Source organism: Dreissena polymorpha, chromosome 5 (assembly GCF_020536995.1).
Source record: "Dreissena polymorpha isolate Duluth1 chromosome 5, UMN_Dpol_1.0, whole genome shotgun sequence".
NCBI classification, from domain to species: Eukaryota; Metazoa; Mollusca; class Bivalvia; order Myida; family Dreissenidae; genus Dreissena; species Dreissena polymorpha.
In genome coordinates, this window is record NC_068359.1 from 114054077 (window position 1) to 114081862 (window position 27786).

The 27786-nt window shown below is 34.1% G+C and overlaps 2 protein-coding genes across 4 annotated transcripts in view; one reads left to right on the plus strand and one right to left on the minus strand.

The window, feature by feature from the left end:
* Positions 1–33: 33 nt before the first annotated feature.
* LOC127881084 (heme-binding protein 2-like) lies at positions 34–6185 on the plus strand. Of its 2 annotated transcripts, XM_052428710.1 has the most exons (6): positions 34–191; positions 1893–2066; positions 3180–3309; positions 3889–4066; positions 5238–5394; positions 5478–6185. In XM_052428710.1, the coding sequence occupies exons 2-6, from the start codon at positions 1911–1913 to the stop codon at positions 5496–5498; spliced, it is 642 nt and encodes a 213-aa protein (XP_052284670.1). In that variant the 5' UTR covers positions 34–191; positions 1893–1910; the 3' UTR covers positions 5499–6185. The 2 variants fall into 2 exon arrangements, with proteins under 2 accessions (XP_052284670.1, XP_052284669.1); XM_052428709.1 differs by having other exon boundaries at positions 5238–6185.
* Positions 6186–8820: 2635 nt separating this feature from the next.
* The window catches only part of LOC127881495 (dynamin-1-like protein), a 28961-nt gene continuing 9995 nt past the window's right edge, over positions 8821–27786 (minus strand). The window contains exons 10-17 of one of the 2 annotated variants that reach the window (XM_052429402.1): positions 26565–26685; positions 25860–26006; positions 24795–24887; positions 23943–24134; positions 22039–22215; positions 18963–19023; positions 16245–16456; positions 8821–13039 (exon numbers count right to left, since the gene is read on the minus strand). In XM_052429402.1, coding sequence (XP_052285362.1) covers positions 12983–13039; positions 16245–16456; positions 18963–19023; positions 22039–22215; positions 23943–24134; positions 24795–24887; positions 25860–26006; positions 26565–26685 — 1060 coding nt within the window. In that variant the 3' untranslated portion in view covers positions 8821–12982. Of the gene's footprint in view, positions 13040–16244; positions 16457–18962; positions 19024–19934; positions 19996–22038; positions 22216–23942; positions 24135–24794; positions 24888–25859; positions 26007–26564; positions 26686–27786 lie in introns of both variants that reach the window. The other variant, XM_052429401.1, reaches the window with a different exon arrangement.

The following is a 27786-nucleotide window of genomic DNA, read 5'->3' on the forward strand; positions in this document are numbered from 1 at the left end:
CCGATAAACTTGCGATTTTATCGACCAAACATAATGTAATGTAAACGAATCAAATTTATTGAGTGTTTTATTTTACCGTTTTACCAATCATGGAATAGACCGGTCACATGGACGGGTCATGTGACGATGATGAAGTTGCTTTTGTTTTGACACACATCTTTCATAACTGACTTCTGGATTCACCGATTCAGGTTTGTTAAACTTCTTATCTGTATTTTATACTGTGCTTGGTATGTATTGTTTGATAAGGTACATGTAGTTGTAAATTAATACACACATTGACAATTACCATTCAGAAGTAACGTGCACCCGGCATGAGTTTTCGCTTTGTTTCAAACTTAAGTTAACTTCAAAGGTTAATTAACTTTAAGTGTTGTTGTTGTTTTTAATAAAAATCTTCTTGTATTTTAAATAATTCACGTACGAGAAGTTAGTTGTTAGTTTAGTCGAAATTTTAAACTTCATATACATTCTGTCAAAGGTTTTATCGTAAACCAAAGACTATAGGTCTTTGCGTAAACACCTCATGCATTTATTTAGTTCTGGCTACCATAACTTTAAATGTCGCTTTTTATGATTTTTGACTGGCGCGACTTTATACAGGTCTGTCAATACTATATAAACTGTACGCTGAAGTTTCATTAGCTAGAATTTATTTATCAACAGACACGTAAAATCTTGGACTGATTTTAGTTCTTCTTGAATGCTCTGAGATTGTATGGGTACATACGTACAGTTCAGAGGGTCAATAGCTGGGAGATGGATTATTGCAACTAGGACTGCTTTATAAACTTATGAAGCCTTCAGGCTATTTCCAGCGAAGATTTTTGCCAAAATTGGGAAAATAACCCTTACCATACCAATTGGGGAAAAAATAGCTCGAAAAACCTTAATATTTTTTAAATTCTTGTTGGGAAATCATCAATTAATAAATTATGGATCTTTGTAATTTCTTAACATATATTATACAAACCAATTCAAACTTTCATGTACGTGCATTTTGGCTTGAAATGTTCAGTTGCAGTGCTCATTTTTGGTTCTCTTGCAGATAATTCACTTTATGAAAGAAATTGACACAATAAATTTTCCTTCCTTTTCAGAATTTTCTAGACAGCAATTGTGAATTTTGTAGTTTTTCTTCCATTGGGAAAGAACCTCTTACGGGTACTTATAAAGAAGGAAAAAAATCTGATTTCAAACAGGCAAACTTTTTAAACCTGCTGTATAGGGTCTTATAGGTTTAATCTCAGTTGGTTATTTTCAATTAGAATAGCAGTCCAGGTTCTATTCCGAGGTCAGAATGTCAGCCACAAGTGTTTCAACCATTTGATTTACCCATGTCACACTATGACTATACCATATTCATGCCTTCATGCTAAAGAAATAAGCTCTAATATTCACACTTGCTTAGTCCTTAAAAATGAACATCGCATTGAAAGTTAAACCCATAACAGGGTCACTTCACTGGCTTTATCTTCACCCTGTGAACATTGTTCTCTCAGTAGGAAATCTTAACATAAATAGCTGTACGCTGTGTGTATTTCAACATTTATGAGAGATGCTACATTATGTGTGGACCCGGAGTGCGCCTCTGCACTCCTTTCTAATTAACTTCCTAGACTCACGAAAGTTGGGACAAATACTAAAAGTTTTGTCAATTTTGGTGTAATCTTGTGTTGTGGGGGAAGCTTAAGTACCCAGAGTAAACCCCACCTGTCTGGTATGGTGACCACCAACCAAGCTCACATGCTGCCAAAAGCTGCTCTCCCTCGCTTAAAGTTCCTATTTTTACTCAAAGCCAACGTTAGCATGCATTTATTTGCTAAAAAAAACTGTCGTGTATTGGCAGTTAATACCATTAAAAAACATGAAGCATTTTTGTTGTTTTTCAGCATTTACAGACCAAAAAGATGGACAAGACAGTCTTGATTTCCATGTTCGTGACATTCGTCACTTCTAATGAAGTGCTGAGATACGAACCTCAGAACTCTATTCCAGTTATGCAGAAACCGGCGTTCTGTAACAACCTTGACTGTCCAGAATTCACTGTTGTCAAGTCAACCAAGGTAGTCAACTTGTGAATTCATGTGATGTTTTATGTTCCTTCCATGTTCATATAATTGAGATGCATACTTGTAAATACAAAAATTTATGAAAATATTAAACATGTGAAAATATTTTTTTTAGTATTAAAATAATATCACTTTTGATAGGACTGAGTTTGATATTTTGTAAACTCGTTTTAACAGGCAACTAAAGTAATTATCAAATGAATTGTGCTTCTTGTAATAGTATAGAGGTAACAGATAATTGGTTCTCCTTCTTATCCATACACGATACCTTAAAATTCTTTTAAAATGTACTTGTATCGGATGTAATGTCTGATTTGAAACTCCAGCCAGTTAATGCAAGCAAGTTTAAACTGTCAGCAACATAAAACATGGCCAGTGCTAATGATGCTATGTTAACAAACAGTTGTTATGATTATGTTATTTTGTAGATTTTTTTCTTTTTCAAATCATTGTTGCATGCATATTTCTCAAAATCAGGGCTTTGTCTTTATGTAAGTTTTTAATGAATGTTATGTTTGAACAAGAGTGGATAAATAAAAAGAACGAACATACAGTACATAAGATGTTAAAGGAAATACAAAATAAAAGAATAAGAAAATGACATGACTTGTGTCATTTGTTCTCCTTGCAACTGATTTCCTTCTTTAAGGTATTAAGCTTTAATCACTAATAGTTTTTAACTTTAATGGATGTGTTAAACTATGAAAACTTTTGTTGAACCAAGTAAGTGGGTAAGGTATTTACCCCTGAAGTGTTTCCAAAATCACAACCATGCATGACTAATTCTTTCAGTGCTGGAACCAAATTTTGAAGGCCTTTGCAAACAGTTTGGATCCAGAAGAGACACCACAGAACATGGCGTCTCATCAGTATCCAAACTGTTTGCTATTCTAATAGTTTTCTTTGAAAAAAATTGAAGAAAATGCTACTTTTATAAATTCAGCAGACGACATTTTAGCAGACGAAAAATTTCCCAGCATTCAAAGGGCTAACCATAGTTATACATCAGTGTTTGATATTAACATATATGCCTTCTTTGAAAAAGTATCCTAATATTAACCTGCCCCATAATGTTTGATACAACAGTTGCTGGTTTAATTGATGCAGGAGTACGAGGTAAGAGACTACGTCGACACAGACTGGGTGTCCACCAATCAGCTTAACATGGAGTACAGGAAGGCCTCGACCACAAACTTCATGAAACTTTTCCGATACATCAGTGGGCAGAATGACAAAAGTAGGGTCCTCATGATGACATTTTGCATGTCCATGACATTTTGCTTTTACATACAATCTGAAATATAGAATATTTGTTAGAATTTTTATTTAAATTATGTTATATGGTCACTATAAAGTGAGACAACTGTACACATTTAGCTGAGTGCCTTTGTGTATAAATATGTAAATGATGTCGCTTTGAGTGATGCTTTAACATCATCACAGTAAAAAAACAGGTATTATTTTTGGGTTGCTAAAAAATTAAGCAAATTTAATATATCACTTAGGGTAAATTAAAGTTTATCTAACTGATTTTTCTGTGTTTCATTAATAAGCATTAAGTTTTAAGTTTATCATATATCTTTGGAAAGACTGAGCAATCTGAAGAACTTAATTGTCTTATGGAAGATCATGATGCATACTTATACATGTAAATTGGCAAATATTGCTGATTGTGATTACTTAGACACATTGATAAGTCTACAAAGATTATTATTAAGCAATACCAGTGCCAGCTTTTTGACAGTTTTTTATGCTAAACATGAAGCTTTCTGTTATTTTGGGCTTAAGTTAAGTTCTGCTGATTTATAAATTGTAGAACAGAAGGTTGCTATGACATGCCCAGTGGTGACGAGAATCATCCCAGGACAGGGGCCAGCGTGTGAATCCAATTTCACCATGTCATTCTTTGTGTCCCCTGATCAAAAACCAGCCCCGAAACCAACCAATCCAGAGGTGTTCTTGCATTCCGTCCCTAAGTTCAGAGCTTATGTGAGGTAGAGTAAAACTAAGAAGTGACTTGATTTCTGCCTGCCTGGCAGGTGTTTAGCACATTAAGTAACATAGTTTGTCCTGATGTATTTAACTGTAGAATTAAACATAACAAAGGAGTATTGCTGTTCCTTTTTATGCCCCCGGTAGGCAGGCATATAGCAGTTGAACTGTCAGTCCATTTATCTGTCTGTCTGTTTGTGAGTCTGTCTGTCTGTCTGTCTGTTGTCTGTCTGTTGTCTGTCTGTCTGTCTGTGTGTCCGAAAATTTTAACATTGGCCATAACTTTTGCAATATTGAAGATAGCAACTTGATATTTGGCATGCAGGTGTATCTCATGAAGCTGCACATTTTGAGTGGTGAAAGGTCAAGGTCATCCTTCAAGGTCAAAAGTCAAATAATACAATCCAATGGAAGTAATAAGCTTTAAAAGGGAGATAATTTCTAAACCTGCCAAATGATATATTGAAATTTTATTTCAAAGCGGCTCAATAGGGTGCATTGTGTTTCTGACAAACACATCTCTTGTTTTCTATAAAGTTCTGTTCAGCTAGCCTAATTTCTTACATTATAAAATGATGTACTATGCACTACACTGTATACGTTATAATTATCTAGTGCTTAAAAGACATGATTATCTGAAAATGCATTTCATTAAATGGCAATAACAAAAATACACTCCTGTCACACATTTGTGTTCATGCCCCTAGAATATGTAGCTAAGTTTTAAGAATGTGTACATACCTGTCCCCCTAGAATATCAATCTACCATATGCAAACTCATTTTCACTTCATTGCCTGAGCAGTTTAAATTAGTAAGTAAGGTATTTTCTATCATGATGTTAAGGTCTTTTTAAATGTATTTATTTGGGTATATTGATGCAATACATTTGAAATTCTTTTGCTGATTTATACAGTTTCATGACAACTGATTAGGTAAAAGTTATTTAAGTTTGATTAACGATTGCATAGAGCCATAAATAAGATGTTAGAAGCTTGAAATGGGTTTGATTGATTTTATTTTCTGTAATAAATCAATACAGGGATGAATATAGAACTCGCCTGACTAATTGAACAAAGTGTTATTAGCTGTTGTTACACTGAGAATTGCGAGAATTTGATTCTGATAAAAGCTTCTTTTCATTGTTTTTAATTGAGCCCTTATTTCTCTCACAGGCAGTTTAGTGGCTGGGCCATGGACTACCCTGTGTGGAGGGACGAGGCTGTGAAGCTGGGGGAAGCCTTGACCAAGGATGGACTGGAGTTTGTCACGGAAACCTGGTGGACTGCCGGCTATGACTCGCCCTTTAAAGTGCTCAACAGGCACAATGAGGTCTGGTTCTTGGCCAAATAGACTGTTGAAGTGTTTACGGAGGCTATGACTCGCCCTTTAAAGTGCTCAACAGGCACAATGAGGTCTGGTTCTTGGCCAAATAGACTGTTGAAGTGTTTACGGACACAACTGAATATTTCTTAAGATTTTATTCTTGCAGTATGTCAGGGATCTTTTTCATCGTTATTTTGCTGTTTTGAATGGACAGTTTCATAAAATTTTTCATTTTTTTTTCATTTTGCTGAACTGATCAAAGTTTGTTGAATCTTTCTAAGATGTATGGCTTATTTTTTATCAACATGTGATAAAAATCTCATCCCTGACTTTTGTAAATATTCTTCAATTAAAATGTTTGTACTGAATTTTCGCTTCCTGTGAATGCTCTGTACCAGGTGCAGCATAGTGTAATGGGTTTTTACTTTTCATATGCAATTTTATTGATATGTGATCTAAGTTTAGCACATCAAATGTGACAGTTTTAGTTTATCCAGGTAATGTTGTATTTAAGATTGTACTAATCTTTGCTAAGAATGATTAGAAACTGACCATTAAATGTTCTTGTCATTTTATGCCATGGTAATATGCAATTTTGATAGTGCATGCATTTGAATTCCAATGAATCTGTATTTGACTTCAAATCAATCTGTATTTGAATTCCAATGAATCTGTGTTTGAATTCCAATGAATCTGTATTTAAATTCCAACGAATCTCATAGTTATTTGTATCTTGTGTTAATTCTATTGCATTTGATCATTTATGAAACATTTGTGTAATAAATTTGTTTGAAATATCCCTTTGGTTTATAATTGAGCGTGACAACTACCTCTCCATTTATAGAGGTATCAGCATAACAGTAGGCATGTAAAAGTAAACCAAGAACAATTCAATGAATGGTTGAGTGGTAGTGCAGTATATATAAATTAAACCAAGGCAATGCTTATCAATGAAAAACGTTTTTTGAGATTTTTTTATGCTCCAAAAGGAGGGCATAATATATAGTGATTGCACTGTCCGTCTGTCCGTCACACTTTGCGTTTAAGTTTTGGAAAATGCTCATAACTTTTTGCGCTTCAGATGTAAACTTCATTTTGGTATTCATGTGTATTGGACAAACCTTTCCATACGCATACAAATTTTGACCACTGTGACCTTGACCTTGAATTTAGGGTCTGCGTTTAGGTTTCGAAATCTGCGTTTAGGTTTTTCGAAAAATGCTTATAACTTCTATAAAAGCGTTTTTCAGGGGGCATATATCATCCTATGGAGACAGCTCTTGTTAAGTTAAATATTTCTTTAAATTTCAAAAACTTTTTTTTATTTTGATTTTCTAATAATAAATAATATAGTTATTATAGGTATAAGAATTAAACCGTAAAGGGAATAGCTTGTGGATAAAGACACAGAACGAAAGTTGTCATTTTAATTCTTTACTTCAGACAATATACATGTACTTTCAAATTCTATTAAATTTTTTATTACATGTTCTTTATATTAAACTGTCAGCTGATATATGTTTAAATATTACGCACACTGCCCCCCAAAAGTTCACTTAAACTTATTTCCAATCGTTTAAGATAATGTGCGATGCTTTCAAAGGTACATAATGAAATACTCAAGCGTGCAAGCATTCACTGGTTTAGGATTGAAGTGCACATGGTGAATTATTGTGATCTAAGTACGTCGTCATCAACTTTTAGTTCTTTACCACTTCAGAGGCGCCATTTTTAAATAGATGTATTTAATTGTGATTAAACTATCAGAATGTATATCTTGACAATATCTGTGCGCAGTTGGAACTTGGGTAACGTCAATCCAAAACTAAGTCGAACTAAAGAGTTTGGATCAAAGCCTTGATCAATGCTGCAAATATTATCAGGAACCAAGACTCCCATACAGTATTCATATGCTTTGTAGTGCTCCAGCTAGGATTTGAAAAGGGCAGGGGGGCTTTTTTGTCAAAAGGGCACTTTCGACGCGCAGTATATTGTCAAAAGGGCACTTTCGACGCGCAGTATTTTGTGAAAAGGGCACGTTCGAGCACGCAGGTGTTTCTGGAATGCTTCCTATTGCATGTTAATTTATATGTTATAAATAATTGTATTATTCCCATTATTATTCAAATATAATGTCTACAATGAGGATTAAAATAATTACAATGAAATAAGAGATTTATGAATTATCATATGTAAAAAAAACAACAAAAAAAAACAATTTTTTTTTTTTTTTTTGAGAGGGGGGGGGGGGCAGGGCGGAGGTTCGGGAGGGCAGGGCGCGGCGCCCTTCGATTTAGGCCTAGCTGGAGCACTGCTTTGTCAGTCCTCAAAACAGTAATAGGCAACACATGGCACCACACCACAGCAGCACTACAAACATTCACTGCTTCAGAACAGTACTCAAGTGGATCCCCCTTTATTAAGGAATACACATAAATAATGAGAAAGGAAGAACGGTTAAGCTGGGAGTCGAAGAAGACCAACAGAAGAACCCAGTCAGTCTAGAGGAAATTAACACCTTCATCAAGTGCCTGTTAACCACTAAGATATGTATTTTGACGCATTTGTAGTTCCTTAGAAAGTTTCATTTAATTAAAGACCTTTCTTACTAGATTAAAATTTTAAGGCTTCATTTTTAACCCTTAGTTACTGATGAACAGCAAACAGCATAAAACATGAACAGACTGTGAGATACTCGCAGGCTGTTCTGGTTTTATGTTGGTTGCAAAAGCCAATTTCACTTAGCTTCTTATGGGGGGGAAAGGGTTAAGCACTCGACAGTCAGAGGACTGCTTTTGTCACCTTCCAAGACTATAAGAGGTGATCATCTTCTGCCTGTATACATGTTACAAAAGACTACATCACCAAATGTACGAGTGATTTGACTTGCAAGAGAAGCTGTACCGGGAGGGTGGAGAGTCCACAGAAGACCACATTTGCCTACAGATTCACTAGTGAAGTTGAGATTAAGACTATCTTGTTACCACTACAGCATTTATTTATAAATCTTAATGAAACTTATTCAGTATGTTAATCTTTGTAATATTAAGGCCATGTTTGAATCTTCGTTGATTGGAATAATGAACTAAGTCATCAGGTCTAGTCTTCACCATTGTGTGTATTTAGAACTCAGGTTAGCATTTCAGGGCGCTCATTGTCCTCTTTTTTAAATTCTTCACACTTAATGAAAACAAAAAACTTTTTATTTTGAAGAATTTTATTTAATTACAAAATTCTAGTTCATAACAGATATCTTTACAGAATTCATGGTTAAGGAAATAGCACAATATCTATCATCTACAACATATATAATTTATAATAAAATACACAGAAATTATTAGACGATAAATTATTGGTCAAAAGGTATTATAGCAATTTTTTGTTATTCATTGAATGAAAATACAGCACTAAAACATTGACAGAACAAACATGTTTCAGTCCAAGATTTTATTGTCGTTCATTAACACAAATACAAATGAAAGTCTTTAGTAAAAAGCATCTTACAGAAATTCTTAAACCAATACTACAAAAATTGATAATCTGAACCATATTAGCATATTTGACTTCTTTGTTAAACCATGTCTTATAAATTAAGACATTTTTGGTTGTTAAGCTCCTCAACTTGTTATCTTTTCTAGCAAATAACACTTTGAGGTCAAGTATTAAGATGCCAATTTGATAACAACAAAAAATGTAATAAAATTGAGCACTCTATAAACACAACACTTACATACATCAGAATTTAATAAGCACTTAAAGCACTTATAATAATAACAATAGCCACAAACTAAAATTTGAAATCTTGAAAAATTTGAAATATAATGGCAACATGTTAACAGGAGTTAGTTTTCAAACACGAACTAAGTTCTGAATACTGCATATTTTTTACAATTGTTACATAAACAATTGGGAGAGAACATGTTGGTTACACTTTTTCTTAATACACATTTTAGACCCTATCTTAATAATTTGAAAACCTAACGCAAAACAAACGCATACACATGCTTAATGAGCATCAAAAGCTGGAAAGGATAAAGGTACACATAGAACCCTAAGAATTGAAACATGTTTTTAATTATTTTTTTTTTAAACCTACACCTTTATATCTATCAGGGCTTGCACTTCAATAAAATCTGGTGGACATATTAATTTTCAGTCTTCAAGATATCTTAAGTCATAAAAGTCAGTACTGTACATACAATTTTTAATGTCAACATCTCATTTTCTCACGAATTTGAACATCATAAAAAAGGACAAGTATAAATTTGCATCTCCTGCATTGTTGCGTATTTCCTAATACATGTACACTTGTTACATTCATGATTGGGTTTTCAACTGAAAATTTAGAAGTATTTTAATGTTGTATGTTCCACAAATTTTAAAATAAATCTTACTTTGGTTCATTTATAATCAATACATGTAATCACTTAAAATTTTGTTGTTAAAAAAGGTGAAGCAATCATTCAAAGCCATCTAAAACATTGTTTTGATTTCTTGAAACTTCTATGACTAGACTTTTATAAGCTCTGAGAAAAAATCTGGGCTGTATATTACTTCTAAACATCATTAAGTACAAAGCCTGCTTTGACAAAGTGTTGAGCAATGCCAACTATCCAAAGTTTTGATTTCATTTAATACCTTGCACTTGATAGTTTCCATTATACATGTTTGGATGAAAGTCTTGTACGTAAAAAGCTACACCATTGAAATGCAAGTAATGATGCCATTATCTAAAACAGCTATTTTGACTCAAACTTGTCTTTTCTATTTTGATACTCTGTATTCAAAATGCTGGTTGTTTTACAACACCTTCAATATAGGAGGCTAATTAAGAAGATACATATATAAAATCACAACACTTAAGTTTTGGGAATTATTTCCATACTTTGGTGGGAAATACTGTTAACATTAACTGGGTTTTATGGTGTAATTTGTGTGTGGAAGACTGATTTACTAACAAGATGAGGTACATAACTCAACATATGTATACCCAGTGTTAACTTCAGGCTATTGAAAATGACATTTAGAAAAGCAGCAATCTAACACAATTAAAATACTGATATTATGGTACTCTTTAACAATTTTGTGTTTTTAACAACACACCCAATTTTAAATATTCATGTTACAAGCTCGTTTTTTACAGACAGTGCAAGTTGATAAATTTACTCATAAGGAGACATGGATTGCTTCCAGAAGAAATATGTAAATGAATGATGAACTAGAAAGGAAGGAACATTTTTCACTTATCAGTAAATATTAAATCAACAGTTTGATGATTTATCATAATACATTCCTTGATCAATTGCATACAAGCACTTTTATTAAAAGACACACTTTTTTTACAAGTAATGCCTGTAAAAACATGAAGGCCATGTTTTATGAAAGGATAAACAATCTGCATGTCAAATGCTAACTCTTGAAAGGCTGCATAAGCAGTGCATATGGAAGTAACTGCTTATAAAGAACTTCAAATATATCTAATTATGCACAGCAGTAATTCAACATATTCAAAGTCATAGATAAGAATGTTCCACATTTCAAGTAATTAAGTAAAAGATTGACCCGGCACGTCAACAATTGTTTTCCTTACATAACAGAATTGGTTTACAAATCCCAGATTTGGTCAATTTTACCAAATGGAATGAGAAAATCACACAAATAAGTGGGAATTGTGAATCTAAGTTATAAAGCATAAAAATATGGTTACATATATGAACACTATTAATTTTCGTATTTAAATGGTTATTTCTCAATCCATTGATAAAAAATATATATAATATATATATATTATATTATATATAATTTGATAGGAAATTGTGTATTCTTGAATCCGAAAGTTAAGCTTAATTTAATTAATGTTCATTTTATTTACGTACATTTTCCCGCATTTTAATGTACGTAAGGTCAATGACGTAACATCCGCTTTCTGTTATTATTTGTATTATCCTGATGAAGGCGTAAGCCGAAACGATGATAAAAAAGGAAAGAAAAAATATGTGTTTTTGTTGGATTTATCATACTATATCAATCCATTGATATAATTTACTTCAATTGTTCACAATCACAAGATTTCACAGTGAAAAATTCCTTACATAGCAATAATTTAAGTGAAAAAACAACAACACTTTTATATTATATAAGAATGATATAACTGTATTGTAGGTCTTGAAAAAACCTTCAAATCAGTAAATCATGAAAAAACAAGAAATGTGTTTGTCGGAAACACTATGTCCCCTTCTGCGCCGCTTTGATTTTTTTTTTGACCTTTGAACTTGAAGGGTGACCTTGACCTTTCACCACTCAAAATGTGCAGCTCCATGCCAAATATGAAGTTGCTATCTTCAATATTGCAAAAGTTATAGCAAAATGTTAAAGTTGGAGCAAACAAACAAACACACAAACCAACCAACCAACCAACAGACAGGGCAAAAACAATATGTCCCCCACTATACTGGTGGGGGATATAAAAACAATAAGGTTAAATGGACAATTATTTTATAAAACAAACATACATATGTATTTTGATAGAAAATATTTTTACATACTTTGTCTAGTACAGTGCATGACATTATATTAAACAGTTATTACTTTTTAATCAAAATTCTCCACAACTGTATATGCATGTAATAACCAGAGTTATTTCAAAACAGTGCGAAATATATCTTAACGCTATATGTTTGTTCATCATCACGACCACATGCAATTATGGTTTCATTCATATATGCAGACTGAATTTCTTTAGTTGATTTACTTATTTGTCTATTTGTCTTCAGTTTCAAATATAATGTAAAGCTTATTTTCTGATGAATGTTCATTGTTTAAAAAAACAGACCATTCTTATTTTCAAAGTGAATATTACAGAATATTTTGACAAAATGTGTAAGAAGCAATGCCTTAAATGAAATGAGTATGACCAAAAAAGTTCCTGCTTGTTAATTATATTATCTAGATTATGCTTTTTTGGAGCAACAATTGTACATGCAATATTTAAAACATACATCTTTATAAATTCACATAATACACATAAGTTATAATAATGATGCATATCAGCTAATCCTGTTACAAATTATGTTAACATTACAACATACAATTAACTCGTGAACACAGAAGTCTGCTGTCAAATCTTGACTAAATTAAACCTACTTTTTATTCACAGTTTTCGCTCATATCCACTTTTATCAATTTTACAAATAATCTTCAAAATCCCAGACACATGTACATTTTTATATATACATTATGAATTTCAATAGTACTGTAAATATGACTTCTATGTTTAATATTCCATTACCCATGTTCAATATTCCATTACAATAATTCTATATGATTATGGTTTAGAATTTATTTATAAGATGCTACAAAAACACACTTTCGTTTTTCCCTAGTTAATTGATATTTTTATTTAATAAGTGATTATATAACACACAATTATGTCACACTTACTTCTCATTATCAATTATGACATTTTTTAAAAGCAATATCATAACCTCACAATATCCACCATATGCTGGTTTCTTGCCGGTCCTCAGCATTACATGACTGGTAGCTGCTGATTGTCTATTTATAGTATCTCAGAGCCCTGATACCACAGCTGTCTTCACCACAGATGGGTCTCTCGTATCTCTCCTATCACATGACTAGCGCGCTGTAGAGCCTTGAAGAAAAAATATTCAATAATGAAATGAAACAGTTGTCCAAAAGTTAGACAGAAGTTTGAGCAAAAATTACTTAAAACAAAATATAAAACTTGGTCACACATGAAAAGTGCTTTTAACAAATTAAAAGAGAAAACGCAGGCATTTTTGTTTACATTATAATTAGTCATACATAATTGCGGCTTGCGACAAATAGTTAGTGTTTATTGTTTAAAGCTGTTAGAAACTGGGCTAAGATGCTTAAAACTATGGCCCATTCAGCTAACAACCTGCTGCATTAAGATGTAAATATAAATGACATTTCAAACATCTATTTCCTGAATGTCATTACATTGTTCTTTTTTAAGCTTGACATCAAGAATGTATAGTCACAGCGCCTGATGAACCATAAGATCTGGCTTAAAATAGGACGTTTTGAAAAACAGTTGAGCTTCCAACCAATTGTTTGTGAGTTTGGCATTTTACACAGAACAAGAGGCAGTGCTCACGCTGCTGCCAGACATTATCGCCAATAGCGATTGTTTATCCAACTGGCTATTATTTCTTAAAATTGGCGAGAAAAATTGGCATTTTTTTTTTTTGACTACATCAAAAAAAATATTTGCCTCTAAAAGTTTTCCGGCGAAGAGGGCTATGGGCCCAAAGGAACTAGACTATTCTTTAAAAGTGCACGTTGATTAATGAAGATTGGGCCAAAAAAGTCACTTCTGGAGTATTAAAATGTTGTTTTTATTTGACCAAATAACCTAGGTTTTGAGTCGACATGACCCAGATTCAATCCCAGCCGAGACATAGTTGGGACACAATGTGTGACAAGTTTCATGAAGATTGGCCTATAAATGTGGCTAATATAGCGTCAACAAGATTTCTTAAAAAACATATAAGGAAAACTTGCCTCGCCCCCTGGCGGCCATGTTTTTCAACAAACCGGAGCCATTTTCGAACAAATCCAAGATATCATTCGAACCAATGTTCTGACTTAGTTTCATGAAGATTTGAAATAAATCAGGCTTCTAGTATATTAACAAGGTTTTACTAAAGTGATAAAAAGAAAACTGCCACACCCTCAGGCAGTGATGTTTTCAACCAACCCGAACCAATTTCAAATTCTTCCAAGATAACATAAGGGCACACGTTTTGACCAAGTATCATGAAGAAGGACGATAAATGTGGCCTCTAGAGTGTTAACAAGGTAAATGTTGACAACGCATGAAGAACAAATGGCGATCACAAAAGCTCACCATGAGCTTTTTGTGCTCAGGTGAGCTCAAAAAGGTAAATATTTTTTCTTCTAAAGACTGTGATTTGTCACAGTTGTGATGAATACTTCCAGACACTGCTTGTAGTAACAAAAAAATGTAATAATGAAATATAAGACGCTCAAGCATTGCTCAAGGGTCATGATTTGTTGATACAATGTTAAAAACAAAGAAAAGATTTAGATGCTGTGGCCTCAGAGATGTATCTTTTTTACAATAAAGTCTATAATAACAATATTCATGTTAAAGAAATTGTAAGTTGAAAAAAGGGCATAACTTGTGCAATTTTTAACAAAGACAATAACAATTGCACATGCCTAACTTCATATTATAAGTAACAATGCATGTAAGCTTAATTGTTGTACGTTGAAAAGTATAGGAGAACGCCGACCGACCGACAGACAGACAGACAGACACAGACAGACAGACAAATGCCCATGGTGATTTCAGTACACCCTAATTTACCTCATAATGGAGGTTAAAATAAGACAAGAGGGCCACGATGGCCCTGAATCGCTCACCTGACTTACCAAATACAATCCCAACCAAGATTTCATCAAGATAAACATTCTGACCAAATTTCATTAAGATTGGATGAAAACTGTGACCTCTAATGTCTACACAAGGTTTTTCTATTATTTGACCTAGTGACCTAGTTTTTGACCCCAGATGACCCAAATACAATCCCAACCCAGATTTCATCAAGATAAACATTCTGACCGAATTTCATAAAGATTGGATAAAAACTGTGACCTCTATTGTCTAAACAAGGTTTTTCTATTATTTGACCTAGTTTTTGACCTAGTGACCTAGTTTTTGACCTCGTGACCTAGTTTTTGACCCCAGATGACCCAAATACAATCCCAACCAAGATTTCATCAAGATAAACATTCTGACCAAATTTCATAAAGATTGGATGAAAACTGTGACCTCTACCGTCTACAAAAATTGTTGACGGTTTTTCAATTATTTGACCTAGTGACCTAGTTTTAGACCTCAGATGACCCAAATACAATCCCAACCCAGATTTCATCACGATAAACATTCTGATCAAATTTCATAAAGATTGGATGAAAACTGTGACCTCTATTGTCTACACTAGGTTTTTCTATTATTTGACCTAGTTTTTGGCCCCATTTGACCCAAATACAATCCCAACCCAGATTGTATCAAGATAAACATTTTGACCAACTTTCATAAAGATTGGATGAAAACTGTGACCTCTACTGTCTACACAAGGTTTTTCTATTATTTGACCTAGTTTTTGACCTAGTGTTTGAACCCAGATGACCCAAATACAATCCCAACCCAGATTTCATCAAGATAAACATTCTGACCAAATTTCACAAAGATTGGATGAAAACTGTGACCTCTACTGTCAACACAAGGTTTTTCTATTATTTGACCTAGTTTTTGACCTAGTGACCTAGTTTTTGACCCCAGATGACCCAAATACAATCCAAACCCAGATTTCATCAAAATAAACATTCTGACCAAATTTCATAAAGATTGGATGAAAACTGCGACCTCTATTGTCTACACAAGGTTTTTCTATTATTTGCCCTAGTTTTTTACCTAGTGACCTAGTTTTTGACCCCAGATGACCCAAATACAACCCCAAACCAGATTTCATCAATATAAACATTCTGACCAAATTTCATAAAGATTGGATGAAAACTGTGACTTCTACTGTCTACACAAACAAATTGTTGACGGACACACGCACGCACGCACACACGCACATACGGACGCCGGACATCACACAGTCACATAAGCTCACCATGTCACTTCCTGACAGGTGAGCTAAAAATCCAACGAGGAAATCAGTTAAAAAAGAAAAGAATATTTGTGTCTGCAATTGAGATAACAATAAGGTTTGACGTTGAGATATTATTTAGATATTATAGTCAGAGGACATGATATAGTACAAAGCTCCCACACTCACCTGCACCATCTCCTGTGCCTCCGACCTTCTCTGTGCGATGTGTTCGGACTCCTCCAGCAGTGTGTCTATCTCCTCCTTCTTGTAGAGCTTGCTCACCAGCTCACTTTGCAGATTGTCCTTTATGAAGTTCACCAGAAAGTGCATGATTGCCTTCGGTACCGTGTCCTGGATGTTCTTGCGTACAATCATGAAGTAAGACTTGATCAGCTTCTCTGCGGGCAGAAATAATGGCTTTGTGACAGGTTTAGAGATGTGATTAGAAACCAAAACAGCTTTATATATTAAAGTAGAATTGTATGATCCTTGTTCTGGGAAAACTGGGTTTGATGTTTATAAGTGAAGAGTTGTCATTGATTAGCCTGTGCAGTCAAGACAGGCTAATTAGGGATGACAATTTATGCCTGCACTGGATTTTTGCCTATAAGAGACTTTCTTTAAACTAAAAATTTCTAAAAAGCAGAAAGTGTTGACCTTGATTGCACAAGCTAATTACCAATACATTTCAAATATGTGAATAATGCCCAATTTTCGAAGAACGAGGATCTTTACAATGGCATTGTGGCAGGTTTTGAAATGACATCACTGACATATAGATCAATATTAAGTAGTATTTTATGAGTCTTGGTCTGTGAAAACAAGGCTTAATGTATGTGCATGAAGTGTCTTCCTCAAAAATCCAGTGCAGTCCACACAGGCTAATCAGGGATGACAAGAAGAGACTTCCTTTTAAGAGAAAAATTCCATAAAGCACAAAGTGTCGTCCCTGATTGGACTGTACAGACTTCACAGGCTAAATTGGAAGGACTCTTTACGCACATGCAATCATCCCCGTTTTTTTCAGAATGCAGCTCATTAAATTGGCTTTGTGGCAGGTTTAGAAATATCATCACAAACATTTAAGACTTAGTAATAGTGAAATATCAAGGATACTTTTTAGAACCTGTTTTTTAAAGAACCTACAGCTAGCTTATAATGATATGTTAAACAAGGGACAAAATTGTCACAAAACCAGATTTTCAATTTGAAAAAAATCTGATAAAGGGAAACAACTCAAACTGAACTGATTGTTCAGTTACCCCCCTTGTTTCAAAATAAATCTTTTTTTAGTCGTGGCCACCTTGACCTTGGAGATATTGATGTAATTCTTTCCTGTGACACACCTTCCAATGATGGTGAACAAATGTGCCAAATGATTTTAAAATCTCACATTGAATGACAATGTTATGGCCGGAAAAACTTTTCCGCCCGCCCGCCGACATTCGCCAATTTAATAACCTTTTTTTTCTTTGGAAAAAACAGGTTAATTACATCTTTATTTAAATGACTGATGTTAATTATGTTAAGAACTGGTACAAATATTTACATAATGTTTATTTAAATTGTTGAACATTAATAAACTATAAACATTAGAAACATTAAATCAAAATAAAGCCACTATTTAACAATCTTTGTTACAATAAATAGAATTGCCTTCAGCCAACCTCACAGTAGAGTATTCCCTAACAAAAGTTATTCCATTATTTAAGACCTTGATTCAAGCCACCTGTTCACAAGGCTATGCAGCATGGAGAAAAAATGACATGAATTTGAATAAATAGTTTAAAGCCATATATTATTGGCTCCTGATTTTATTATAAATAGTTGGAAGGTAGTAAGGGCTAAGGCTTATTTTGCATTCAAATTTTATCTTCAAACAAATATTTTATAATTTACATGAATCTAGTGACATAATTCTGGATTGAAAATGAAAAATACAATCACCATTTTGTTGAACATGGGTAAGTCATAGGCAACTGTAAATGTTGTCATGAATACTAGGATTACATACTGATAAGAAAATGTGCCTAAATACAAACTCTGACAAAAAGCAGGCACCATTTACTGTTCCTCAGAGTTTCTTTTACACAACAGTTGTATGTTACAGTGCTCTACAGTGTTCTATACAATTGAGCCTAGCTATGGATAAATGGGGCTTAATGCATGTGTTAACTGTTGTTCCAAATTCTATTAGCTCAAATTCTGGCTTGCAAAAGAAAAACAGGGACAACACTTGCCGCTTTTAACCCTTTCAGTGCGGGAACCGAATTTTGAAGGCCTTTGCAAACAGTTTGGATCCAGATGAGACGCCACAGAACGTGGCGTCTCATCAGGATCCAAACTGTTTGCTATTCTGACAGTATTCTTTGAAAAAAAACACGAAGAAACTGCTAATTTTTAAAATTCAGCAGACGACATTTTAGCAGACGACAAATTTCCCAGCATGCAAAGGGTTAAGGTATTAAAAGAAGCCTTTGTGGACTGCACAGGCTCATCTAAGTTGACAACTTATGCACATGCATCAAGCTCAATTTTCCAGAGGACAATACAATTGTATAGGTTTCTGATACCTATTAAAGACCAGACATGCAGATTGAAGATAAAATGTGGACATTCTATACGATTATGATGCGAAATAAGCACAAACTGTGACTTAATTCCAAAATGACATGATTATAACAAAAACTAACTTTCATTCAAGATGATAATTACTTGTGTGAATTAATAACTGAAATTTTACCAATAAATAAAGCACAAAACAAAGCTCATATCTGATGCACAGACTCACAGTGACTGCAGGCAAATCAAGGAAAGCACTTCATATCAACAAAAAACTGAGAGCACATGAGACAAATATCAATTGTAACCCCATCCATCATGTTATACCTAGTTTACACATACCTACTAAAACAACATCATGTTTTTCTCTGACAGTAAGCTTTCTAGAAGTAATAGCTTTTGGCTGTAAAAAAAATAATTCATTTGAGTAATAAGCATTCCCTTATTGCAAGGGCTTTCCTGATGTACACATGGAGTCACTGAGTCTGGTCAAATTACTGCAAAATAAAGTCTGGTTAGCACATAGCAAAGAATCACATGACATCATAACCATTTCTTCATTACCTTTCATACTTGTACTTACATGTGTACTAACTCAACTGACACATGGAATAAAACCCATGGCAAAATTGCTTTAAAATCTACACAGCCTCCAAAATGTCTGCATTAGTACTAAAGATTCTCCTCGTCAATTTCTATGGTAAAAAAAATCAGAAACAAAAATTATTGGCTCATCGATGTTGATAATTCATTAAATATCTTACTAAAAAAACAAATTTTCATGTGATTCTTTTAACATTCCATAGCATGTAACATGTAACAAATTCAGGCAAAACTTTGACAGAACCTTTATTTTCAAATTCATTCACTGAACAAATACTTGTATCTTCCAAACAAGTCATTTACTTTTATTATATTAGTTTGATATCAATCTCCTACAGAGATAACCAGTATATTTATTACAAGCTAATTTGAATTTGATAATACAATAACAATTTCTCATTAGAAATTCACAAAATCCAAGTTTTGCCCGAATGTATATGAGACTAGCTCTGGTAAAACTGGTTAAATTCATGCATGTATACAATAATAGTGTCATCTAAGATTAGCCTGTGCAGTTGGCACAGGCTTATCAATGACAACACTTTCCCCTTTTATAAAACTTAATGTGGACAGTGGCATCCCATATTATCCTGTGAAAACTGCACAGGCTAATCTGGGATGACATTTTACACATACATTAAGCCCAGATTTTCCTGAGCGAGGCTAATTATGTTACATATGCAGTGTTTCAGTCAACCAACAGTGACTTACTGATGAGGTCACACTCTCCTTGTTCACGATTGGTCAGTTTTCTGGTTTGAGGGGTGTTTGGCTACAAATATGCATCAGAATATATTGAAATAAATGTGGTATAAATAATTTCTTTTACATTTTATTTACAAAATAAAATGAAATTATAGTATTAATAAGAAATATAATTAAATTATACACAAAGATTAATCCGAACCTGGCTTGGTGCTCAGTAGAAGAATGAAGTAGCCAAATGTTCACATTTTTTAAAAGAATTTAAAGCCACACACCTTGAAATGAAGTACATGTTAATCAAAACATATAGATGTAATTTGAAAGTGTGCAAAATTGTCATAAAATCTAAAGCCTAAATAGCGAGTTATTTATTATTGTTTTTAAATTTTAAAACCGAAAGTAGGATTTCTATCCGTATATGTACATTTCGACAAACGCGATTATTTCTAAGTTTTAAGCGCAAAAAGGCGGATTTCTATCTTGTAACCACCAGATATATTCTTTTATAGATAGATAAAATTAAAAATGTAGCATAATTAGCAAGTAATTTATTATTTTTCAATAGGAACTGCTTTTAAAACCGAAAGTAGGATTTTCAGACGTATATGTCCATTTCGACAAACGCGATTATTTTTAAGTTTTTAAGCGAAAAAGAGACGGATTTCTACCTTGTAACCACCATATATATTCTAATTGGCATTATAGATAAAATATGTTTTTTATTTATACTTAAATTTACTATGTCATGTATTTCATTTCAAGGTGTGTGGCTTTAAATAATAATCATATTATTAAAATCATTATTATTATTATCAGTATTTTTTATTATAGTTAATATAATAATATAATTTGGTTATTGAAACAATTTCATTATGTTCTTTTCACACTAAAATATAAAAATATTTTGGAACAAGATGCGTTTGTGAAACACAATGCCCCCAACTGATTTCTGAAGCGATATATTGACATTCGAACTTGAAATATGACCTTTGACCTTGTGTGATGACCTTCACCTTTCACCACTCAAAATGTGCAGCTCCATGAGATACACATGCATGCCAAATATCAAGTTGCAATCTTCAATATTGCAAAAGTTATGACCAAGTTTAACGTTTTGGGACACGCATATACAATAACAGACGCACACATACAATGACAGACAGATAGGCCAAAAAACAATATACCCCGATCATTCGATCCAGGGGCACAAAAGGGGCGCATTTGTCGAGGTAAAATATGCTTTCCCTCTTAAATAAGCAAAATTGTTTTTGACATCCGATTATATTTTGAATTGAAATTCAAATGAACTTTTAGTGTTTTTTTTCTAAGGCTGATATGTTCAACCTCGCCTCAATCTCATAACAAGCATGGAAAGTGCGTGGGTATTAATTACATGATACAAGCTTTTCATTCCATTGAAAATTGAGATCTTAAATTTTGTATAACAATTTCCAAGGGCAATACAATGAGGCATCTATGTCTCCAATGTTTGAAACTTGCCCTAAAACACACAAGAAACAGTGGTAACAGTTATTTAATTGGACTTCTGTCAGGTAAGTCAGTTTTTACAGTGACATGATGTTATTGTATTGACTTTCCACATACATGTATACAGCGGGTTTTTAGGCTGCTTATTATTTAATGTGCTTCAGTCTTTTACATTAATGCAATATGTTGTACATTTGTGAAAGATTTATGGTAAAAATAAGCGAAATGTTTCAGTAAATGAAGCTTCAGGAGTGAAAACAAACTCAGCGTTTTAATAACCATTTCTGGAATGTGGCTAGGACCCATTGGATTAGGAAAGATTGCATGGTTACAATTTTAATTGGAAAATGGATAATTTTATTTTTTGGCTAACAAAAGAAATTTAGAAAAGTGTTCTATAAAATATTAACTAAGGTTGAACCATAAGAGCTGCACAGGGAAATTAACTTAATGTTGCATTTATTTACAAAATATATTTTGTAATTTTCTTAAAAACAATCACTTTTTTGAGGCAGTCATTTTGAAAAATAATTTTGTTCGAGATTGGGAATAGGGCCGAATAATGGCCCTATACTAGCAAATGAAAACATGAACGCCCTCCAACCATCAGCCAAACACTCACCACTTCAGGTAGCAGGTTGATGCCCTTCCTGGAGTGTGCAGGGGAGGCAACTGCGCTGCTTGACTGGGAGTCTGGCTCCCCTCCCCCCTGCAGGTCAGACTGGCTGCGTGTCTTTCCCATGAACGATGGCATCTTCCAGCTATTGACAGGCAACATGTCTGGTGCTGGGGAGGGAGCCTACAATTAAGTGATGATTTCTTAATTATTTTTTTCTTCTAGCAATTACATTTGAATCTATTACTGGTACATGTTGACCTAGAGACCATACATGCCATAATTTTTCAGACCAATTCCGGGACATTGTGTTAAATTGTCCGGGACATTGTGTTAAATTGTCCGGGACTTTTGCCGATTTTCCGGGACATGTATAAAATGTAGCGATATTTATAGACATATGCATTTTTGGTACGTTTTGTTTTGTTTCGCATCGTTAATTGCAAAAGTTCGAAAGCCTATCCGAAATACACTTGATCTATTAACGTCAAATTAAACATGACTAGTTCCGTTACTAGACACAGGCCATGTGTTTTCAGTGTAAGCGTTCTAAACATAGATGGTGACGTCACTGCGTTATTGTTATTAAGACCGGTGTGTAACGCGTAGTTGTTGATACGCCTTTATTCATTTATAACATTTATATAATAAAAAATACAACAATACAGTATCGTTAGATCGTCAACTCAAATCAATTTACAATACATACAACCAATCACAATAAAACAAATACAACAAAACAGTACCGGTAGATCGTCAACTTAAAATCCGGACAGTCACACATTAGTTACACTCTTGTTTTGCTGTAGATATAAGTCAATTAACAAACAAAACAATGCCGCCTTTTCGGTTTGACCGCGATTGTGAGACAATCAATATGATAACAGGACCCCTGTTAATTGATCGATTTTGACACGTAGCGTAGTCTGCCTATTCGGGTAGGCATTGTCATGGAGACGCTGCATATATACACAGATTCGAGGTGCAGTTAAGCCTAAGATAAGGTACATGTATATATGGATTTTGTAAATTCCGGGACATGTGACAGATTTCCGGGACAGCGGGACAAGTTCTTCATTTACGGGACTGTCCCGGACAATCCAGGACGTATGGCATGTATGCTAGAGACTGATACAACACATTTTTTGTTAAGGAAGTAACAAATCTTAACTCAGTTGCATTAATGTTTTGACACCAAAAATGTTAGGTTGCAAACATTTCAACTTGTATATGAGACAAAACACACTTATTAGAGTTTATTTATCTCCTCATTTCTTAATGCTGAAGGCCATTTTTTTCCTTTCTTTTACTATAAATAAACAGAAACACTCACATACCAATTCAGATCATCTTGTGAAATTAATTGCTTGAACATAATAAAAACATTGCTTATTTTTCTAATAATATATGTTTGACTGTGACCAGATGAGAATAGCCTATATTCAACTGTAAGTTATCCATTCATATTTTTTCCATAGGACTCAGATGCCCTGACATTCCAATTTTGTCTCAAAACTACACTCACATCGAAAACAAGCAGTTTATGGCCAAATCTCAAAACGTGACCTTGACCTTTGAAGTAGTTTGTTTTGAAAGAGAAAGGTATAATTTACGAAATATTTGGCCTTTAATGAGTTAATTAGACATGATCTCAGAGGGAGGTCGACAATTGTAACACAAAATTTTGTGTAATGATAGTAGACATTTGTACTAATTTAATATGTAATCCATTTATATATTGCAAAGTTAATGCTGAGACACAATATTTCGGACCGCTATATTCTGCCGTGCTTGAAGGGGACAAACAATGAAACAGATTTACTGAATGAAGGACAGACACACTGTAATTATAAGCTACCAAAAAATGTTCAGCGTTTAAAACAACATACAAATAGGACTGAAACTCTCACCCTGTTTTCCTTCTCTTCGACGTGCTGCTGCTGCTGCTGATGCTGTTGCTGCTGCTGTCTCTGGGAATCCTTCTGTAGCTGCCTGAGCCCATCCTGGTCATTGGTGACTGTCTTGTGCACCATCTGGGCCTCAAAGAAGTCTGGATGCTTCGTGTTGATGTATGATAACTCTATACCTACTAAGTTTTCAACCTGAAATTGTGTGAACACAGGTGCATCAAAAGCTAACCCTTCACAACTTACTATTTAAGATTAACTAACATAAATTGTAACAAAATAGCAAGTAACTTATAAATGTTTCCGCACTTTTTATTTTGGCTGAAATAAAAATTTATTTTCATTGGAATTTCATTACTTTGATAAGTTACCATAAATTCTGATACAGACATTTGCACAAATATATATAAGATTTGTAGTTGCATAGAGGAGTCGGCCATTACATCACAGGTTTCCAGGTTTGATTCCCACTGTTTAGGCATACAGGCTTTATCCATGAAACTTACTCCAGAGTGTTTGTATATATTCAAAACTTAATATATATTGTTTTGTTGGCAAAATGTTGTCCCCAATCAATGTTAATTTAAGGTAAAGGTGGTCCTGGTTTCTATACCCACTGTTGTGGCACACTAGTTATATCCAGATACTGACTCCGAAGGGTTTCTATAACTTTAAGGATAAGGCTTTTTGATGCAATCAAGCAAAAATTAATAGGTTGAAACTACCTTTAAAATATGAAATTTTACATTTACATTTTTTGTTTGATTGGAACTGTTCTTCTACTCAAGTTTGAGAAATACAATTAATAGTTAAGTTACCTAGTGACACAAAATAATTAACGTATTGGTTTCTTACCATGTTGTTTGTTGGTTTTAATCTCTTTCGTAACATATGGGTCAACACATCTAGTATTCTATCATGCAACTTCGGAAACCGCAACATTTCTTGCTGTAACAAAGAATTTTTCACTGAGACAAAATTATGGACAATAACAACTTGCACAATACAAAATTTGTTAATAGATGTATTGTTGCTATACAGATAAATCATAATATAAATGATACATGGATTGGTCTCAAATACATGCTGAGATCAACAATCATAAGAAAGGTTTATAAACATGTTAGTGTTTTTGTTGACAATGGCCTAGTAGCACAAACTAACTAACATCAGTATTCTGAATCAACTTAGATTTTTGTCACAGTTGTTTAGATGACTCTGACAATCATGCTCTGTTCATACATTTTTGGGGGAGTTTTCAGTGTGAATCAACTGCCAGTTTAAGGAGGAATATGTGCATTTTGTTATAACAGAGATTAATGATTATTCCTGAGCTGACCAACATCTCAATACTCAGCTTTAACTCAAACCTCTTCTTCTGAGTTGAGCTTATAAATTGATGCTGTTAATGATACTGGGCCCAGAAAATCTGCCATATTTGTCTGCGGTCTTCCTCTCAGCTGACTCAGCAATGGCTGAATGCAAGCTTTTATTCTCAGCTGTGTATTGATATCAGCTGACAACCATTTGTTGCAATGTGTGCCCATCATGATACCAGTACTCAGGGGTACAATACCCCAGATTGTAGGGAAGGGGATTTAATTGTTAGGCATATGAAGAAAAAAAATCGAGATTTGTTTTGGGAAAACTTTACTTTATACATGTGTGTTATGTGTAATCCAAGACCAGCCTGTTCGGTGCTCCAGGCTAATCAAGGACAACTCTATCCGCATCTTAGAATGTTTTGTTTTAAAAAAAGCTTTTATTAAAAAAAACTTTTAAGACAAAAAGTGGTGTCCCTGTTTATACTGCACAAGCCAATCTGGGACGACACTTTAGCACTTGCTTTAATTCCGGGTTTTCCAGAAAAAGACTCAAATGACAATCTTCTAAATTTGTCCACCCCCAGCCAGCCCGTACCTGAGTGCCGCAGTGCTGGATGATTCTCTGCATCTCCTCGTGCACGAGCTCCACACACCTCAGGCTGGGCTCTTCCAGTCTCTTGATCTGCCTCTTCACCAACAACTCGAAACTTATGTCTGGCACAAACAAGGCCGGCCTTGGACCCTGAATAGATTGGACAAATATTATAATCACCGGTATCCGAATGAGTTTTTTCAGCTCGCAGCTGCCTTTTTTGTTTTCTAGCAAATACTAAAATTTTCTGGGTAACCACACAACTGCAATATTTCAGAACAGAAAGAAAAATATTATCTATATTATCAACAAGAGATGTGTTTGTCAGAAACAAAATGCCCCCTATTGCGCCGCTTTGAAGTCATATATTTGACCTTTGACCTTGAAGGATGACCTTGACATTTCACCACTCAAAATGTGCAGCTCCATGAGATACACATGTATACCAAATATCAAGTTGCTATCTTCAATAATGCAAAAGTTATTGTAAAACTTTAACCAAGGTTAAAGTTTTGGGACACACACAATGAATGAATGACGGACAGACAGGCCAAAAACAAACCGCCGATCTTTCGATCCGGGGGCATAAAAAGGGCAGAGTATTTGTTGATAAAGCACTTTCAATTAAATAGATGTTAAACTGTACTTCACATTCAGATTTTAAGGACTGCTCCAGAGCAAAAACAACTATGTTAATGCATGTCATACCGTAGCATTCCTGATAGCTGTCAATATGTCCATAGTTGCTAATCCACCTAATGCATCTATAGACTCCAATGTTCGTCCAAATGTTTCATGGAATATATAGCAGATTCTTGCTCCACCACACCTGAAAAATTAGGTAAATTGTAATATTGGATGTCATTACAAATATGGAAAGAACACTAACTAATGACATAATGGTAAACCCAAGATACTTCACTTACTAAAAATTAAAATTAAACAAAACTGACTATTGCCAAGCAATGATGTCCCCTACCGGTGAAACTCCACCATTTTCAGCAATATTTAGAGTCTATTTGCTGCCATAGTAACCAAAATTCTTGATGTTGGAACAAAATGAAATGACATGCATAATCTCCATATTGCCATCGGTCCATATTTTAAGTTTCATGAACAAATATGAAGAACTTTTAAAGTTATCGCAGGATCCACCATTTTCAGCAATATTTCTAGTCTATTTGTTGCCATAGCAACCAGAATTCTTGATGTAGGAACAAAATGAAATGACCTGCATAATCTCCATATTGCCATCTATTCATGTTTCAAGTTTCAAGTTTCATGAAAAAATATTAAGAACTTTTGAAGTTATCGCAGGATCCAGAAAAGTGTAACGGACTGACTGACAGACAGACTGACACACAGAGCCCAAACCATAAGAGCCCTCAGGTTTCACCGGTAGGGGACAATAATGTAAATCAAGATATTTTTTAAGAAATAGACATGGCCATTGAGACATGAAATGCTGATTTAATACATAATTTTTTAAGTATGGGTATAACATTGCACATGTATAGTTATTTAAAAACGAGTAGCTTAACAATTTACTGAAAATTAAGAAGTTTTGCTTCACATTGCTATTAGGCCTTTTGAGAAATTAGCATTTTGCATTACAGACTTCAGTTTCAGTTATAACCACATCTCACAGATGAGCTAGTCATCCACATCTCACAGATAAGCTAGTCATCCACATCTCTCAGCTGAAATAGTCATCCACATCCCTCAGATGAAATAGTTATCCACATCTCTCAGATGAGCTAGTCATCCACATCTCTCAGATGAGCTAGTCATCCACATCTCACAGATGAGCTAGTCATCCACATCCCTCAGATGAAAAAGTCATCCACATCTCTCAGATGAGCTAGTCATCCACATCTCTCAGATGAGCTAGTCATTCACATCTCTCACATGAGCTAGTCATCCACATCTC